The sequence below is a fragment of the Piliocolobus tephrosceles genome, chromosome 16 (assembly GCF_002776525.5).
Source record: "Piliocolobus tephrosceles isolate RC106 chromosome 16, ASM277652v3, whole genome shotgun sequence".
NCBI lineage: Eukaryota > Metazoa > Chordata > Mammalia > Primates > Cercopithecidae > Piliocolobus > Piliocolobus tephrosceles.
Window position 1 is genome coordinate 53,846,896 of NC_045449.1, and position 19,080 is coordinate 53,865,975.

General features: G+C 53.1%; 1 protein-coding gene across 1 annotated transcript in view; it reads right to left on the reverse strand.

The window, feature by feature from the left end:
- Positions 1 to 1,662: 1,662 nt before the first annotated feature.
- MAP3K14 (mitogen-activated protein kinase kinase kinase 14) overlaps positions 1,663 to 19,080 on the reverse strand; it is a 54,312-nt gene continuing 36,894 nt past the window's right edge. The window contains exons 7-16 of the mRNA XM_023191379.2: positions 12,942 to 13,071; positions 12,601 to 12,732; positions 11,979 to 12,083; positions 9,545 to 9,708; positions 8,901 to 9,051; positions 5,898 to 6,251; positions 5,594 to 5,700; positions 5,041 to 5,185; positions 3,664 to 3,764; positions 1,663 to 3,322 (exon numbers count right to left, since the gene is read on the reverse strand). Of these exons, the coding sequence (XP_023047147.2) occupies positions 3,158 to 3,322; positions 3,664 to 3,764; positions 5,041 to 5,185; positions 5,594 to 5,700; positions 5,898 to 6,251; positions 8,901 to 9,051; positions 9,545 to 9,708; positions 11,979 to 12,083; positions 12,601 to 12,732; positions 12,942 to 13,071 (1,554 nt within the window). The 3' untranslated portion in view covers positions 1,663 to 3,157. The remainder of the gene's footprint in view (positions 3,323 to 3,663; positions 3,765 to 5,040; positions 5,186 to 5,593; positions 5,701 to 5,897; positions 6,252 to 8,900; positions 9,052 to 9,544; positions 9,709 to 11,978; positions 12,084 to 12,600; positions 12,733 to 12,941; positions 13,072 to 19,080) is intronic.

Consider the following 19,080-nt stretch of genomic DNA (forward strand, 5'->3'; position numbering starts at 1 on the left):
ATCATGCCCACCTAATTTTTGATCATTTTTAATGCTGGCTCATGCCCTTCTGGGAGAGAGGATCCCCAAAAGAAAGCCACCATTTCAGTGGGGGATCTGACGCCCCTATGGGAAGGGGAGACCCAGGGCACTAGGGGCAAACATCTTTGCTCATTGGTTCAGAGAAGAGTACAAGACACCAAGGAAGCCTCAATGAAAATCTGCTCAAGACTGCTGCTCCTCCCTGCAAAGCCTCAAGCATCAAGCAGGGACAACTGGATGTGATTTTTTGGATCTGCAGTTCAGGATAATTCATGAGTCGTTTCCTGTGCACAAGGCCATTGCTCCTTCTGTGGTCTCAGAACCCCTTCAAGAACCACTGACGCTGCAGTCCCTACCGCAAGGCGCGCATGCGTGTCCGTGCGCGCACGCGGGTGTGCACCACGCAGGGGCTGAGGCTGGGAGCCATAGTCAGGGGCACCGGGTGGGCTTTGGAGGGGGGTCGACCTGCCTTTCAGGTGCCGGGGGTTTGGGAGCAGGGGAACGGGCCCCGGGCCGATTCCTGACCGCCCCCTCCGCGTCCCGCCCCCACTCACTTTCGCTTTCCCCGCCCGCCCGAACCCCCGCCCCCGGGCGCCCGCCCGCCCGCTCCCACCTGTCACCCTCATGCAGACCGAGGCTCTGTCCTGGAGGCGGGGAGCGGGCTGGTAGATGCTGCCTCTCAGCCTCCAGTGTGCTCTTTGACTGGGAGACTGGGGGGCGCTGGAAATATTGGAGGCGCTGGTGCCTGTGATGTCGCCGCCTCTGTGACGTCCCCGCCGCGACCCCGCAGGCAGGGAGCCGCATTTAGGTTCCGAGCGGGCGGGCGGGGCGGCCCGAGTGAGGTGTCCTCCGAAGGCTGCGGGCCCGAAGCCAGAACCCCTCTCCAAAGACCTCGGGAGTGGGGTTCGCGCTTCCGCTGCGGGCCCAGAGCAACAGGCAGGCGGCAGGTAAGTTTGACTCTGCTGGACCGGACTTGCACCCGCTCTGCACGCCAGGGGCTCAGGGCTGCCGCCCCTTTCCTGGTCCCAGGGCCCTTCCAACAACCGGCTAAACCAACCCAAGCTGCGCGCACACACACTTGTGCACACAGGGAGTGTGGAGCCACATTCGATAAGGCATCACGTGTGCCCCAGCTCCATGACCAAGGAACTCAGCCACAAGGGCATCCCTGGCCCCATCCAGGGCTCAGGAGGCAGCGGAAAGGGTTGAGTCCAGGCCTCAAGGACAGGAGGGGAGGGTGGAGGGCCTGTGGTGTGCATCCAGCATCCCTAGCTGGTCAGGGCCCAGAACCCATCCCTATTTCCCTTCTGGTGGTAGGGTGCTGCCTGACTTGGGCAGTGGCATAAAGCGTGCAGGCTTTGTCATCCGCCTCCTCCACCCTTCAGCCTGGCAGTGTTTGGTGAGGGACTTCCCTGATGCCACTGGACAAGGCATCTTGCCTAACTGGTCGATGAATAGCCCAGAGGTGGGACTAGAAGCACCCACTGGGAGGAGTGGTGGGAAAGCACCCCACTCAAGGGCTGAAACAGTCCTTGTCCAAAACAAGGGGGACTTGAAAAGATCTCACCAAGAAGGCAGAGAGGCAGTTGTTAAGTGTCATGAGGTTCAGCAAGCCGGCAGGCAAGAGAGAGGACACCGATGGCCTGGAAACATTTGTCACCACCCCAAACTTTATTGCTTACAAAGAGTTCTCTACAACCCACACTCTGCAGTACCAATGCTGCAGTTCTTTATGTGCTGGGGACCGGGGCTGTCTCCCCGGGAGCAGTCTGGCTGGATGTGGACAGCTGGACAAAGGCTGTCTTGGCAAGACGTGGGGATGAGCTTCTCCCAAGGAGTCTCGGCGTCCCCCGCCCCAGGAGGTTGAGGCTAGCTGACACCCCCCTGACAATTCACAGCTGACTTAATGCTACATGAGTCCTGAGTAGCTCCCCTGGGAGAAGAGGCTAAGCTGGGGCAATGGGGAAGTGGGTGCTATTAGAGAAACCTGGAAGAGGTTTGAGGAGTCACATGCATGTAGACAGCTCAAGACTGTCCCTTCACCCCATCTCCTGGCCTGCTATGCTCCTACAGAGTCACTGACCTGCCCTGCCAGAGGGCAGCCATGAAAGTGCTTTGAGGTCATCAGAGTGCAAAGTGCCGTCGGCAGTACCCTCCGGCCCGGGGCAGGGCAGGGTGAGTGTTCGTGTGAGCTGTGCTCTGGGGGGCCCGCACGCTGGACACTGACAGTGGGGCTGGGGTGCCGGAGCGTCTCCGTCTGCTGCTTTCCTTAGTATTGATCATGTCCATCTACAGACCGTTCCTGTCAGGCACATCCTGCATCACCCTTCACCTTTACAGATGACGGAAGAGCGCCAGCGAGTCTGGGGCAGTGCTGGGCCTGAAGGGGCTGAGGGTCTGCTGCTCTGGGGAAGAGTGGTAGCCAGCAGCAAAGGGGCACGTGTCTGGGGACTGAGAACCACTTCACTTACACACCTTCTTTGGTCCTTGGCTGAACCAGAAGTCAACTCAGGACCTGTGTTGCAACAATCTGAAAAGTGTGGTGTATTCTACCAGGGAGCCTTCTGGGGCCAGGCATTCCTTTCCCCTACACCCGAAAGGGATGAGCTGGCCAGGTGAGGCCGGGCAAGGGGGTCAGAGGCCTCCCGTTAACCTACAGGTGGGCATACCTGCTGACCTGGTTGTGCACTGAACCTGAGTGTGGGCCCTTACACACTCACCCTCACACCAGCCTGGAGGGTGAGGGGCCGAGGGGCTCGCCCACCCCTTCTGACCCAGGCTGGAAGCTGCTCTCCCCTGTCTGCCAGCAAGTGGTCACTGATCCAAGCGGGCCAGGCCACCTCGACTGGAGCAGGGCAGAGAAGATCCTGTTTGTTTCCCGAGGGAACTCCTGCCGTCCTCCTCTGTCTCCTCATGTGGCAGAGTGTTTTCTCAGCAGGGTGGGGCAGGACTCAGGTGGGAAATCCTGGGAGGCGTTCTGCTTGCCCCCACCTTGCTGCTGCCAGGCCCTGGTCCCACTGCTGAGCCGGGGGCTGGCAGATCCCTGGGGGCGGCTGAGCCTGTGTTTCAGGGCAGCACTGTGCGCCGAGCAGGAAGGCTGCTTCCGGCAGCGTGGAGCCGGCAGTGGAGGGTGGGGTTAGGGCCTGTTCTCCAGCTGGCCATGCTTGACCCTCCAGCTCCAGGCGAAGCTGCCATCGGGGGCCAGCGTGCACTGCAGGTCGATGCCCGAGTCTGGCACCTCCATGTCATAGCGAACAGGCTGCCCATCTTTGGTCACCAAGCTGAAGGCTGCGGCTGGGATCTAAGGGTGGAGCAAACCAGTGGGCTGAGATCATGGCATGGGGCTGAGAAGCCACGTAGAAAGGAAAAGACATCTCCCTCCAGCCAGACTGGCAGCCCTAAGGGCACTGTCTGTCATTCCACAGGACTCAGAGAATCCCACCCAGCCCAAGTGTGGGTCTGGAGGACCTCTCCGTCACCACTGCCAGTCTTGCTTTGAGGCCCTGGGGGATGTCGAAGGCCAATTCCAAGTATTCCCTAGAGTGCCATTCTACTTCTTTGAAAGCCTTCCTCCTGGAGGGTGGGGCCAGGTGCACTGGTTTCTGGGACTCTGCTGGTCAAGAGCATACCTGCCCCCCTTACCTGGCTGCTGATGCCAGTGGCGATGTCTCCCACTTTGACCCGGTGGAACTCCCGGATGTGCAGGTGTTCACCATTGAGAGACTGTATTTGGACTTTCACACCTAGAAGGCGGGCAAGGTGACAGTCAGGAGAGCGGCTGCTGGCTCTCCAAGGAGCAGGGTCCTGGCAGGGGCTGAGGGAATGTTTTTGTTAAAAGTCACTCTGCCCTTAATGTAGAGGGGAGCAGGTCTGGTGTGATGAAGCAGCAGAGGTAAAGTTTAGGCTGGTCTAAGCACAGCTGCATTTTTGTTTGTTTTTGAGACAGAGTCTCACTGTGTTGCCCTGGCTGGAGTGCAATGGAGCAATCTCAGCTCACTGCAGCCTCTATCTCCCGGGTTCAAGTGATTCTCCTGCCTCAGCTTCTCGAGTAGCTGGGATTACAGGCATGCGCCACTACAACCAGCTAATTTTTATATTTTTAGTAAAGATGGGGTTACACCATGTTGGTCAGGCTGGTCTCGAACTCCTGATCTCATGTAATCCACCTGCCTTGGCCTCCCTAAGTGCTGGGATTACAGGCGTGAGCCACCACACCCAGTCACAAAGCTGCATTTTATAAGAAAAATAAAAAATTCAGGCTGGAACAGCCCTCATGTTATATACACCTGCTAGTTCTTCCTGGCCGCCAGCACCTGGGATCTGGCCTGTGCGTTGCTAAGAGCTGGGGTTGGCTCCTATGGGGAAGTAGTATTTCAACTTGGATGCACAGCAGAAAGGAACTGAACACAAAGATCCTCAAATTAGATTATGGGCAATTTAGATTGTTCCCCGAGTTGAAGTGGCCTCTGGCCAGCGATGGGGGCCTGCTGCCATGAGTCACACTTGCCCTGGAGAGCAGGGCACTCCGATCTGATGACGCCCTTGTTCTAGCAAAGCCACATCATAACCTATGCAATCAAGCTTGAAAACGAAGGAATTTTATGTTGTCTTTCTCATTTGACCTCAGCTCTCAGAGGGGGTTCCTTTGGCTGAGTTTCTGATTAAAATGCTCACAGGTCCTGTTCCTTTTCCCTTTAGAAGAGATTAATTGCTCAGTTTCCTGACTCCAGGTCAAGAGCGACTGCTCTCCTCCCCAGGCGGGGGGAACCTTCTGGGACTCCATCAGCCGCCAATGAGGGCTTAATGGTCCCTCACTGCCCAATCAGGAAAGGCTCGTGGGTGATTGGGACCTTTGCTCGAAACCCAACTTACTGGCCAGGAACCTCATGTTCTGGGACCAGGCGCCCTCCTCCCTCCCACTGTGCCAGGGGAGGGGAGACACAATCCCTCAATGGCTGTCTAGCTCCAGGCAGATCAGCTGCCATGGGGGCTGCTGAGCAGGTGGGAATTGGACTGTACCATTGAAATAGCTTGGGGTGTCGGTGGGCCGCCCCCGGGCCAGCACCATGTTCCAGCTGGAGCTTCGAGCCTCGGCCTGGCTGCTCCAGGAGTGTACGCCTGAGCTCAGGGTGTCCCGTGAGCTTTGAGAGGCCTTTGATGGGTTCTGAAACAACAGGATTGGGTATGGACTCAGGGCCCTGGGCTCCAGGATCCATCTCTGGCTTGGGTCTCATTTGAGGCAAAGGGGCACTGCTCATGCCCTCAGCTGGAGGAGGGTAAGGGTTGCCTCCATGGGGGACCAAGGCCTGCCTCCCCATTATCTCTGGTGGCAAAACACATTCCCTAATCCCAGAAGGGTAGATTCCCATGGTTTCTCTCACTCTGAACCATGACCACCTCCCCCAACCTAGTGAGGACCCCTACCAGAAGGAAGGGGTGACCCCCATCACCCTCCCTTTACCCACTACTTGCAGAGTCCATTCGCTAGCTGGACGCAAAGCTATTTGCTCTGTGCCAGGACCGGGAGAACCACACCCCTGGAGCCATGGCTGCGGGGCCACAACTGACTCACCTTCTCGCTGTCATCCGACAGGGAGAGGCTGTCGATGCTGAGGCACGAGAGAATTTGCTCCTGCTCCTCCAGAGAAAATGGCTGGGACAGGCTGTTCAGGAATAATTCTGCAGGGAAAAGTGGAAGATGGCTGTGAAAGACTGGGAGGAGGCTGGCTGTGTTTTCAGCGGTTCTTCCTGCACAGTCTGTAGAAGCTGAACTGCTGGGGAAGGGGCCAGAAGAAGGCCCACACCGCAGGTAAGGAGAAGCACCGGCCTCCGCGGCCAGTGCTCACGGCCCCAGCTGCAGCCATGGTTGTCCATACCTATTTCCAGCTGCTGCAGTTCCTGCTCTGGGAAGGTTGCTTTCCGCTCTGGTGAGCTGGGGTTTCTGGCAGGCGCTGGCTCCAGGGAAGACAGAGGTAAGGGTTCCCACATTCCAGACTCCTCCTTGCTCAAAGTCAAGGGAGGAGACTTGTTTGGCTCTGGGGGCTCTGGTGGGAGAGGAGGCTGGAGCTTAGGGGCTCTGCCTGTTGTCTCCTCCACTGGCCGAGGCGCTGGGGACCTTGGCGAAAGCTCCCTCGGCTGGGCATGGAGGGTCTGGTGATAATTGGCTTGATTTGGTGGTGGATGTCTTGGTTCTTTATATTCTCCCCTCCAAGGGCTCTTCAGACCTCCCACTAGAAAACAGAGAGTACAATGGTGAGGGGAAGCGTGCTGTGCACAGACAGCGGTCCAGGCAGGAGCGGCCTCTCCTGAGAGCAGAAGGGCTAGAGGCGAACAGAGGGGAGGACCTGCCCCAGGCCACCATGGGAGGTGACTTCAGAGGGCAGCATGGTGGTCTCCACAGGAGACTTCCTCAGTAAGATGGTCCCGATATAACAGGGATAGGACTGGATTTCTGTCTTTAATTCCATTTTCCTTCTAGGTGTCAGCAGCAAATTGAAAAACTACAGAATCAGTTCCAGGGGACTTTGTTAACAAGAAAGAGACGACTGAAAAAAGCCCTGGGGCTACACCAACTCAAGAGCTCCCAGGCAAAGTGGCGTCCTGGACCCGCCATCTCTCCTACCCCGTCCTCAGTCAGTACTACCCCGTCCTCAGTCAGGCACCGTTGGTTCTGGTGTGGGGCAAGTTCAACCCTGGGACCACCCTCATCCTTATAACTACCAGCTGTCTTTGGTGAGGTGCAAGATCTCTCTGGTTTTATTTCATTTTCATTCCTATAATCACGGCCTTTTTGTGCCCATCCCTCAGGTGACGTTCTATTGTGTTTGATGTATCATTTTTGATTGTGTTGTGTTCTTGCAAAATGTGTGTTGTTTTATTTATCGATTTTTATTTTTGTATTTTTTATTTTTTAAAGAGACGAGGTCTCACCGTGTTGCCCAGGCTGGACTCCAACTCCTGGGCTCAAGCGATCCTTCCACCTCAGCCTCCTGAGTGGCTGGGACTACAGACATGCACCACCATACCTGGCTATTGATCAGTTTTCAGTTTACCAAACATTACCATCTGGGTCCCATTCTGTGTCGGGTTCTCTTTTCACTCGGCACCATGGCTTTAGGATCCATCCATGCTGCTCTGTGAACACCGAGTTGCTTGAACTGCTTGGTGCTCCATGTGGCATCCCCTTTTGTGTCTCTGTCCTCCCAATGAGGGACCCCACTGTCCCCTACTCCCCTCCCACAAAGGGAGCTGTAGTGCGCATCCTCAGGCGTGTTCCCATATGGATCTGTTGGCATTCCTTTGTCAGTGCACCCAGGGGTAGAGGTCCTCGGTCTCAGTCTGTAGACATCTGCCTGAGTGCAGCCAGGTGCTCTCCAGAGTGGGCAGCCTTGTCCACATGCCCATCAGCAGCACCTGAGGGGTCCCAACAGCCCCACATCCCACCAACTTTCTGCTTTCTTCTAGTCAAATGGCTCTCGAGTGTTACCTGGCTTTATTTATTTATTTTTTGAGTCAGGGTCTCTGCTGCCCAGGCTGGAGTGCAGTGGTACAATCGTGGCTCACTGCAGCCTCGACCTCCCAGGCTCAAACAATCCTCCCACCCCCTGAGTAGCTGGGACTACAGGCACATGCTACCATGTCTGGTTAATTTTTAAATTTTTTTTTTGCAGAGAAAGGGTCTTGCTATGTTGCTCAGGCTGATCCTGAACTCCTGGCCTCAAGTGATCCTCCTGCCCCAGCCTCCCAAAGTGCTGGGATTACAGGTGTGAGCCGCTGCTCCCGGCCTCTCTTTATTTTGTATTCTTGGAATCCTAGCGAGTTTCAGCCCCCTTTACACATCATAACCCTTGTGATATTAGTAAACATATATTTCATCTTTAACCCCATTTCTGGCACATAACTCCTAAAAGCCTTACTCTCCAAAGTGATCTCTTTCTGTGTATTAATGGATTGACTGAAGGCTGGCAGCCCCTAGGTAGCTTCAGGATGGAGGCTGGTCATCCAAGAGACATAGGCAGGATTAGAGGGCTGGGACTTTCATCCTACCATCCCGCATACTGGGAGGGAAGGGGGCTAAAGGTTAAGCTGTTCACCAATGGCCAATGGTTTCATCAGTCATGCCTTTTTACTGAAGCCTCCACAAAAACCCAAGAAGACAGGGTTCAGAGAGCTTCTGGTAGCTGGGCACGTGGAGGTTCCTGGAGGGTGTCAAGCCCTGGAAGCTCCGTGCTCCCTCCCACATGCCTTGCCCTATGCATCTCATTTGTATCCTTTGTAATATCCTTTCTAATAAACTGGTAAATGTAAGGAAGTGTTTCTCTGAGTTCTGTGAACCACTCCAGCAAATTAATCGATCCCAAGGAGGGGGCCGTGGGGTCCCTGATTTATAGCCAGTTGGTCAGAAGCACAGGTAAACACGTGGGCCTGAGACTGGCATGGGTAGGGGGCACAGTCCTGGGGATCGAGCCCTCCTGCTGCGGGCTCTGACGCTACCTCCAGGTAGATAGTGTTAGAACAGAACTGACTTAGAGGACACCCAGCTCGTCTGCTGCAGAACTGATTGCTGGCTTGGTGGGGTGGAAATCCCCACACATGTGGTCACAGGAGTCTTCTGCTTGATTGTAGTTGAGTGGGAGAATGGAAAAAACACTTCGAGTTCGTGTGTGAATCTTCTCTTTCCCATCTCCTGAGCGCTGCCTCTGCGCCAAGGCGTGGTACTGCCACAATCTCCCAACAACCCCGAGGCGGCTGCAGCCCCTACTCCAGAGGGGGAAACTAAGGCTCTGAGGGGTACCTTGCTCTGGACCTGCGGCCACCTGTCTCCTCTGTCTACCTCTGTCCTCTGCCCCCCGGGGCAGCTAGCGCGGGGCTCCTCTTACCTTGCTGTAGTGCCCGGTTCACCTTCCCTGCCAGCTCCGCTGCAGACGCGCGGTGGACAGGCTCTTTCTTCAGTCCCTCCTGGATGGCCTGGGCTGTGAGCGGGGCACAGGAGGGTGGGATCTCCCTCACAGGCGGAGGCTCGCTGGCAATCTGGGGCGCAAAAGACAACAGGTGAGGCCTGCCTTCCCTCATTTCCTGACACCCGGCTGTTACTGCTCTCTGTGCAGCTCCCGCCGGCCCCTGCTGCCACTGTGCTGGGGTCTGTCACAAGGAATGGAGGGGTCTGGGCTACAGTGAGGGCACTTTTCCCAGGACAGGGACAAATGGAGCCCGTGAAACAGGCCAGAGCCAGGCAGCGAGATGCCCATAGCTTCCAGGCCTGGCCCATGAGGAGGCAGGTGGATGGGCCCAGGGTATGGACAGAAGGGAGGTCTCACCTGCCATGAACTTGGTGAGCCTCCGCAGCTGGATCTCCCTTTGTACCCCCAGATTTGGGTGGCAAGTATTTGAATTAGGATCCCACATGGATGACCAGGCCTCCCCTTGCTCCAACTGCCACCGCAGAGCAGCCCCTCCAGCCTGCGGCCCGGGCCCCAGGGCCCTGCAGCTCCCCATGTTGGCCATGCCGGGTGCCGTCACCGACCTTGAGGCAGAGCGGCCCTCGGAAGAACTGAGTCCAAGGGTGGCAGCCGTTGAGCATGTGCAGCATCATGCAGCAGCTGCTCCAGACGTCCACCTTGGCGTCGCAGCGCCTGCCCAACACCACCTCCGGAGCCATGTGGGTCTCTGTGCCAGGGATGTAGTCCCCTGAGAAGGCGGATAAGACATAAAGTCACCTGGAAAGCTGATGGGCAGGAGCCTAGGCAATGGTCACCCCAGTTAATCCTCAGGGTATCTTAAATTTGTCACTGTTAAAGTACTTTTTATTTTATTATCTTTTTCGTTCTTTGAGACAGAGTCTCGCTCTGTCAACCCAGGCTGGAGTACGATGGTGCGATCTTGGCTCACTGCAACCTCCGCTTCCTGGGTTCAAGTGATTCTCCTGCCTCAGCCTCCTGAGTAGCTGGAATTATAGGCATGAGCCACCATGCCCAGCTAATTTTTATATTTTTAGTAGAGATGGGGTTTCACCATGCTGGCTAGGCTGGTTTCGAACTCCTGATCTCAGGTGATCCACCCACTTCGGCCTCCCAAAGTGCTGAGATTACAGGCATGAGCCACTGTATCCGGCCATGTTAAAGTGCTTTAAATACAGAAATAACATCTCCAAGTCAAACTTGTAGGGAGGAGCTAGGCGGGGACTCTGCTGGGAACTTGTACCAAGCAATAGAGCATCCATGATATGGACTCTGCCCTTTGGACCAAACCCTTAAAGTGTTTTTTGAAAACAGGGCAGGGGCTGGACATTACAAATTAGGTTGTAGAAGGTTAATTACTGGTATGATGTTCCTGAAATACTAGTAAGTGAAATTTAAAAATCATAATAGAAAACTTATTTGCATAAAAGACTGAAAGGTAGATGGCAGATGTGAACAGTGGTTTTTTTCCTGGTGATCTGTATTTGTAATTTTTGCTTAGCTCTACTTTCTTCAAAAGATATTAGAAAAAATGGTCAGGCTCATGCCTGTAATCCCAGCACTTTGGGAGACTGAGGTGGGAGGACTGCTTAAATCCAGGAATTTGAGACCAGCCCGGGCAACATACTGAGACCCCATGTATATCTACAAAAAATTTAAAAAAATGAGCCGGACATTGTGGTGCATGCCTGTGGTCCCAGCTACTCATACTCAGGAAGCTGAGGTGGGAGGATCACTAGAGCCAAGGAGCTTGAGGCTGCAGTGAGCTATGAGTGCGCCACTGCACTCCAGCCTGGGTGACACAGCAAGACTCTGTCTCTAAAAAATAAAAATTAAAAAAAAATTAGAAAAGATACATTTTTTTTTTTGTAACAAGAAAAAGCCCACTAAAGTTATTTTAAAAGGGCTTAAAACAACACGGGTGGAGGTCAAGTGTCCACATTCAATTTACATCTTCAGAATTACCAACACAGTCCTTCAACAACACACAATCATATACTTCCCAAAGATTCTTTTTCTGTTGGTCAGAATGAAATCATTTTATCCTTAATGCTATAAATGAAAAAAGCAGGGCATAAAATTGTGTTATAATGGCGCTAACTAGACACAGGGAAAACAACAGCCTGGAAGGAGTTATCTAAAATATTCATGATTCGGTCGGGCGCAGAGGCTCATGCCTGTAATCGCAGCACTTTGGGAGGCTGGGGGGGGCGGGATCACCTGAGGTCTGGAGTTTGAGACTGGCCTGGCCAACATAGCAAAACCCCGTCTCTACTAAAAATACAAAAATTTGCTGGGCATGGTGGCAGGTGCCTATAATCCCAGCTACTCAGGAGGCTGAGGAAGGAGAATTGCTTGAACCCGGCAGGCGGAGGTTGCAGTGAGCCGAGATTGTGCCACTGCACTCCAGCCTGGGTGACAGAGTGAGACTCCGTCTTAACGAAAACAACAAAAAAATTTGTGATTCTCTCTCTGGGTAAGAGGAATGGTGAGAATTCTGTTCTCTACCTCTTTTATATGCTTAACTCTATACTTCACAGTGGGCATGGATTATTTCAATAATCAGAGGAGTTAAAGAAAGATATTTCACTGGCTTTAGAGACCAGGCCCCTTGGTCAGCCTGTCCACTGCTTCCAGCCAACTGTGCTCAGAGGCGCAAGAGAGCTGGGGTCACAGGCTGGCAGTGCACTCCCCTGAAAAGGCCAGACAAGAGGCGGGGGGAGCCACAGGGCCTCCAAGGCAGAAGGCCTGGGACCTAGCGAGAGTCAACAGCCTTTCCCTCTCTTCCCTGTGTACAGGAGCATCAGCGATGAGCACCTGACATCCATGATCACATTTCCGCGTAACAAAGAAACCCCCAATAATCATCCAGACTGGGTGTGGGGCTTAAACACACAGGTGGACCTAAGTGTTCACATCTCAATTCCCATTCTGGAAAGCATGGAAGGCATTTGGCGAATGAATGCACTGGGGGGCACAGCAGTTGGTGGGGGGCCTTACCTGTGAGCAAGGACTTCCCCAGGCCATCAGGTTGAAGACACACAGCATGGCCAAAGTCGCAGAGGGCTGCATGGCTCCCATCGCTGGACAGGAGCACGTTGTCAGCTGCCAGGCCGCCGCGGGGAGGAAGAGGAACAGGTGAGTCATGCCGGGTCTCAGCCCACCCTGGCTCGGTTTGGCCTGCCCTCCAGTGATGTAATTTTCTGGCTGCCCCTACGTGGCAGCTGCTGCTTCTGATTAGTTTCATTAGTTGTGGAGGAAGGGAGGAGGGTATCAGTTCAGGCTAGAAGCAGACAGGATCTCTGAGGGCAAGGGGACAGGAGCAGGGTTTACTCTGGGGAACGCTGCCACTCTGCTCGCCTGCCCCAACCCCATACCAGGGGTCACCACTGGGTGGGAGCTTGACCTTTGCTTCTCTGTGGCCACCATCTACCAGAAACTACAGTGCTTGGCTAAGGGGTTGGAGAACATCATTCCCTTTCCTACAGGCAGAGTCCTGTCAGCCTGACTCAGGGCCTGCTACTGGAGATGACCAGGCTAGCCCAGAACTGAGAGGAGATCAGGCAGGATGGTGTGAGAGAACAGCCTGCTGGGGACCAGGGCCGTGGGGCCTGGGCCTTACCTTTGACGTCCCCATGCAGAATCCTTCGTGAGTGGAGGTATTCCAGCCCCTCCAGGGCCTGGCCCAGGTAGTAGAGGGCCCGGTCCTCTGGGAGACAGCCCTGCTCCTTGACCAGCTGGCCCAGGGAGCCACCTAGAAGAACAAAGGCCAGGCTATACCTGGGACTTGCTCGAGCCTCCATGCCAGCCAAGGGCAAGAGCACGGGGCAGGTGGTGGAAAGCAGGGTCATAGGGTCAAGAGGTTAACAATGGATGGATCAGTGACCAAGGCCAACTTGGGCAAGACTCAGGGGGGAACCTTTGGCCCTGAATTTGGAGAAAGAGTGGGACCTGGCTCCTTACCTTCCAGCAGCTCCATGAAGATGTTGACCCAAGGCCCTTCCCTCACGGCTCCATACAAAGGGACAATTCTGGGTGAGGTCAATCCTGCACATGCCATCAGTTCCTCCGCCCGAAATACTTCCAGCCGCACCTGCAAGGGCCCAGAGGCAGCTGTGAGACAGACAGGATGAGGGGACCAGAGCTGGGTCCCTGACATCCTGTCAGGACCCTGGTGCTCCACACACAGAGGCTGCTGATGTTTCCAGTGGCTATGCAGGGGCCTGGGGGGCCTGCTGGACCCTCAGAGCCTAAATATCCCGTGCCCTTGGTATCAGGAGCAACTTCCTGAACTTAATTAAAGTTCTGGAGTGCTGCCCATGTGCAAAAACAGCCGCATAAAAACTACATTCCGGGCTGGGCGTGGTGGCTCACGCCTGTAATCCCAGCACTTTGGGAGGCCGAGGTGGGCGGATCATGAGGTCAGGAGATCAACACCATCCTGGCTAACACGGTGAAACCCCATCTCTACTAAAAAATACACACAAAAAAAATTAGCCAGGCGTGGTGGCAGGCGCCTGTAGTCCCAGCTCTCGGGAGGCTGAGGCAGGAGAATGGTGTGAACCTGGGAGGTGGAGCTTGCAGTGAGCTGAGATCATGCGACTGCACTCCAGCCTGGGCAACAGAGCGAGACTCCGTCTCAAAAAAACCAAAAACAAAACCAAAAAAACTACATTCTGGCCGGGCGCGGTGGCTCATGCCTGTAATCTCAGCACTTTGGGAGGCTGAGGCGGGTGGATCAAGGAGATCAAGGTCAGGAGATCAAGACCATCCTGGCCAAAACCCTGTCTCTACTAAAAATATAAAAATTAGGTGGGCGTGGTGGCATGAGGCTGTAATCCCAGCTACTCAGGAGGCTGAGGCAGGAGAATCGCTTGAACTCGGGAGTCAGAGGTTGCAACGAGCCGAGATCGCGCCACTGCACTCCAGTCTGGCGACGGAGTGAGACTCCATCTCAAAACAAACAAACAAACAAACAAACAAAACAAAAACCATCCCCCGCCCCCCAAAAAAACCAAAACCCTACATTCCTCATCCAGGCTGCTGGCACGCTGTCCGCCCTCAAATCTGCCAAACGCAGAACATTTTTTCCTCCAGCTAAATGTCTGGGCAGTTTCTAGGATGTGGGTCCTTTTGCTTATCACCATCCATGTCTACTCTCAGAAGCTGGGCTTCTGACTTATCTGATGGTCAGGAACCAAGATTTGGACTCCATTGGGTACATTTTTGTTTTTCTTTTCTTTTTTTTTGAGACAGAGTCTCGCTGTGTCACCCAGGCTGGCATACAGTGACGTGATCTTGGTTCACTGCAACCTCCGCCTCCTGGGTTCAAGTGATTCTCCTGCCTCAGCCTCCCGAGTAGCTGGGACTACAGGTGTGTGCCACCATGCCCGGATACTTTTTGTATTTTTAGTAGAGACAGGGTTTCACCATGCTGGCCAGGCTGGTCTCAAACTCCTGACCTTGTGATTCGCCCGTGTCGGCTTCCCAAAGTGTTAGGATTACAGGCATGAGCCACCGCGCCCGGCCTCAACACTTTTCTTAACTCTTGTAATTATTTGTTTCTTTCCCAGAGGACTAAAACATCCACATAGACAGAGCAGTGTTTATTCTATTTGCAGCTGTCTCCCAGCATCTGGGAACATAAGGAGGCTTCTGCGGAGGGGTTTGGCCAAGGGCACTCCCACTGCCGACTGGCAGGTCTGGGATCATCCACTTTCGAAAGGGACCAGCAACTTGGTGGGAGGAAATAGGCCTTGGATATAAACATCGTGGGCTTAGATCCTGGCTCAGCCTTTTAAAACAAGGCAGCAGACTTCCCATCCACGTGTTTCCATATGCAAACAGCAGGGACAGTGGTATCTGCTCCTGGGTAGAGCAAGGATTTGGAAGGATGGTAACTGACACCAAGCCTGGCAACCAGTGGGCACTCAGGAAGTGCTAGCTCCCCAATTCCTCCAGCTCACATCAGAGAAGCTGGCACTTAGACCGACACTTAGACCTTTTTTTTTTTGAGACAGAGTCTCGCTGTGTCGCCCAGGCTGGAGTGCAGCGGTGCAATCTCAGCTAATTACAACCTCCGCCTCCTGGGTTCAAGCAATTCTCCTGCCTCAGCCTCCCGAGTTGTTGGGAGTACAGGCGCCCACCACTATGCCCAGCTAATTTTTCATATTTTTAGTAGAGACAGGGTTTCACCATGTTGGTCACGCTGGTCTTAAACTCCTGACCTCAGGTGATCTGCCCACCTCGGCCTCCCAAAGGGCTGGGATTACAGGTGTGAGCCACTGTGCCCAGTCTGTTACACCTTTTTTTTTTTTTTTTTTTTTTTTTGGAGATAGAGTCTTGCTCTGTCACCACGCTGGAGTGCAGTGGAGTGATATCTCAGCTCACTGCAACCTCCGCCTCCTGGGTTCAAGGGATTCTCATGCCTCAGCCTCCCGAGTAGCTGGGACTACAGGCACATGTCACCACACCCAGCTAATTTTTGTATTTTTAGTAGAGACGGGGTTTCACCATGTTGGCCAGGCTGGTCTTGAACTCCTGGCCTCGTGATCCACCCGCCTCGGCCTCCAAAAGTGCTGGGATTACAGGCATGAACCACTGCGCCCGGCCTCTTAGACTTCTTAATAGACTTGCCCTCCTTCCCGGCTGCTGATGGTTCTCAAGTAAGCCTTGAGTGGCATCGCCAGGGGGCGCTGGCAGTAACAGAACCAGCTTGGAAGCGATCTCCACAGACTTGCTGACTTGGCAAACAGCTCTGACACTGTGGGGTTTTTGGACTTTTGCCTATCAGTGGAAAATATCACCCTTCTGGTTCCCTAATATCTGGTTTGACTAATCACCTCCTATGAACTTTGACTCTGCCAGTGTTTCCAGCTCTAAAAAGCCTCTGAACCTGAGTTGGAACTAATTCAACAACAGGACTTGTTAGCAAATGTTTTCAGCCTAACCAACCCCAAACTGAGCTGAGGCACCCCGGGGCACTGCAGAGAACTCAGAAGGGTGCCAAATGGATATCTGACATTTGAGGGAAACAGCCACAGCAACATCTGCTGGACACCGCATGAACTACTTGCTCAAGACAGTTCAGCTTCCAAGTTCGATCATGCGACATTCCCTTTGATAATGTATCTCTATGAAGCTAGGTTTTTGGAGGTCACTGTGATTAAAAGTACTTCAAGGAGAAAATGTGGGAAATGAAGGTGGTGGTGTCCTATCTGATTTCAAGGGTTGAGATGTGCAACAAGGCATACGTCCCATTAATAATCCGGCTGTTTGGAAATGGAAGGACCCTTTTTCTTTCAACTTATGTGTTGCTTTTCAAATGGCTACTAAGTTGTTAGGATGAAGACTTATTTGACCTCATTGCTTCATACACAGATCTGTTGGGTATTTGTTTTGGCCTGGGTTGCCCTGAAACAATGACTGAGATATTAACAGGGCTGTGATCCAAAAGAGTTGGGGAAACTTGGCTTTAACTTTGCAGAAATCTGTAAGTCCTCTTAGAGTGTCCCGTCCATGCTAAAAATATTTCCAGTTACCCAGACCAAAGAGGGTGGGAGGAGATACTTCAAAACACAAGGTGCTTTAGAAGTCTGTGCCAGCGGAGAAAGCAGCCCAGCCTTCCAGGCCAAGCTGGCTGCCCGTGTGGCCACTCCTCCTCTCTGAACTTCCGTGTTCCTCATCCGTAAAATGAAGGGGCTGGACTGTGATGAGGATATTCATGAGAATTATGATCTAATGCCCACTTATCATTTCCCAAGCACTGGTAAAGCCCTTTCTAAGCATTAGTTATTCAGATCTTACAATAGCCTGTAAGCTGGTGGGATCATTATCCCCATTTTATAGATGAAGAAGCTGAAGCCTGGGCAAATAATGTGCCCAAGGTCACTGTGTGTAAGAGATCACAGCCGGGCTTTTACTCGGGTAAGCCTGACTCCAGAGCTGCCAGCTACTCTGCCTCCTGAAGGCCTTTCCATGCTGAACTTTTGTTTTCTCTTTTTTGAGACAAGGTCTCCTCCCTCGGTTGGCCAGGCTGGAGTGCAGTGGCACAATCACAGTTCACTGCAGCCTCAACCTTCTTGAGCTCAAGTGATCCTCCCATCTCAGCCTCCCAAGTAGCTGACACTATAGGTGCCATGCCCAGCTAATTTTTGTATTTTTTGTAGAGATGGCGTTTTGCCATATTGCCCAGGCTAGTCTTGAACTCCTAGGCTCAAGTGATTCTCCCACCTTGGCCTCGAACATGTTGAGATTACAGGTGTGAGCCACTGTGCCTGGCATCCATGCTAACGTTTTAAAATACAATCAGGAGCGAGTATCCCCAGTGGGGAAGCACTGTCAGCAATGAGCCAACTGCCCGATCCAGAAGCCACTTCCCTCCACTCAACTGCCTGCACGCTGGACACTGGGAATCACTTTTTCCTCCTTGAACTTTCCTCTTGTTTTCTTTGGTATTCCTTTTTTTTTTTTTGAGATGGAGTTTCGCTCTTGTTGCCCAGGCTGGAGTGCAATGGCATGATCTCAGCTCACCGCAACCTCTGCCTCCTGGGTTCAAGTGATTCTCCTGCCCCAGCCTCCTGAGTAGCTGGGATTACAGGCACCCGCCACCACGCCCGGCTAATTTTTGTATTTTCAGTAGAGATGGGGTTTCTCCATGTCGGTCAGGCTGGTCTCAAACTCCTGACCTCAGGTGATCCACCTGCCTTGGCCTCTCAAAGTGCTGGGATTACAGGCGTGAGCCACCACACCCAGCATTCTTTGGTATTCTTTTTTTTTTTTTTTTTGAGATGGAGTCTCACTCTGTCGCCCAGGCTGGAGTGTAGTGGCGCAATCTCAGCTCACTGCAACCTCTGCCTCCCAGGTTCAAGCGATTCTCCTGCCTTGGCCTCCCGAGTAGCTGGGACTATAGATGCCCGCCACCACGCTCGGCTAATTTTTTAGTATTTTTAGTCGAGACAGGGTTTCACTGTGTTGGCCAGGATGGTCTCGATCTCCTGACCTCATGATCTGCCCGCCTCGGTCTCCCAAAGTGCTGGGATTACAGACGTGAGCCACCGTGCCCAGGTTGTTCTTTGGTATTCTTATCTGTTTTATAACATTAATTAAAAAAGGCATAAGAGCAATTCTATAAATTCTTTTGCAGATTCCAGGAACGTAAACTGTGTGAAAGGGACTACCACAGTACTGTGCACAGATGTCCAGTGAATATTAGAGGGTCCCGCCTTATTTTCTCAGCACCATCAAGGTATTCTCCTCTGATCCTTGTGCTATTTTCCTTCTAAACACGTGTCCAGGACTGAAGGCTGCTCACCTTTACCCTAATATAAATGTCTATCCCCCATTACAACTCGGGTTCCTTCAGGTCAGGCCTGTGGATTTCACATCTTTCCCCAGCCCCTGCACAGTGTCTGTCACAGAGCAGGTGCTTGGTGACAGCTGGGTTGACTTGGCCAGGGTTGCATTATCCCAGATCCGTGGCAGAGCCAAAGCGAAGCTCCCAGAACTTCACACTTGAGCCAGATGTTCTAAAAGGAGTGATTCTTAACCCTTTTTGGGCTACAGACCCCTTTGAGGATCTGGTAAATGATATGAATTATTCTTCAAAAATGTGTGATTGCCCATACATGCAACACACAAACACTTTTTTTTTTGAGACAGAGTCTTGCTCTGTCACCCACGCTGGAGTGCAGTGGCATGATCTTGGCTCACTGCAACCTCTGCCTCCTGGGTTCAAGCAATTCGCCTGCCTCAGCCTCCCGAGTAGTTAGGATTACAGGCATGCACCATCACACGCAGCTAAATTTTTTATATTTTTGGTAGAGATGGGGTTTCACCATGTTGGCCAGGCTGGTCTCAAACTCCTGACCTCAAGTGATCTGCCCACCTTGGCCTTCCAAAGTGCTGGGATGACAGGCGTGAGCTACTGCACCTGACCGACAAACATTGTTTTGAATGAAGTTCCTAGAGTTCATGGATCCTATCAATCCACCACTGACTAGGATAAGAACTTCTACATGGCCGTTAAAAAGCATAAGAGAGTTATATATGTGCCAATAAGGAAATCTGTCGTGATTTATTATTGCATGACAAAAACATGGTA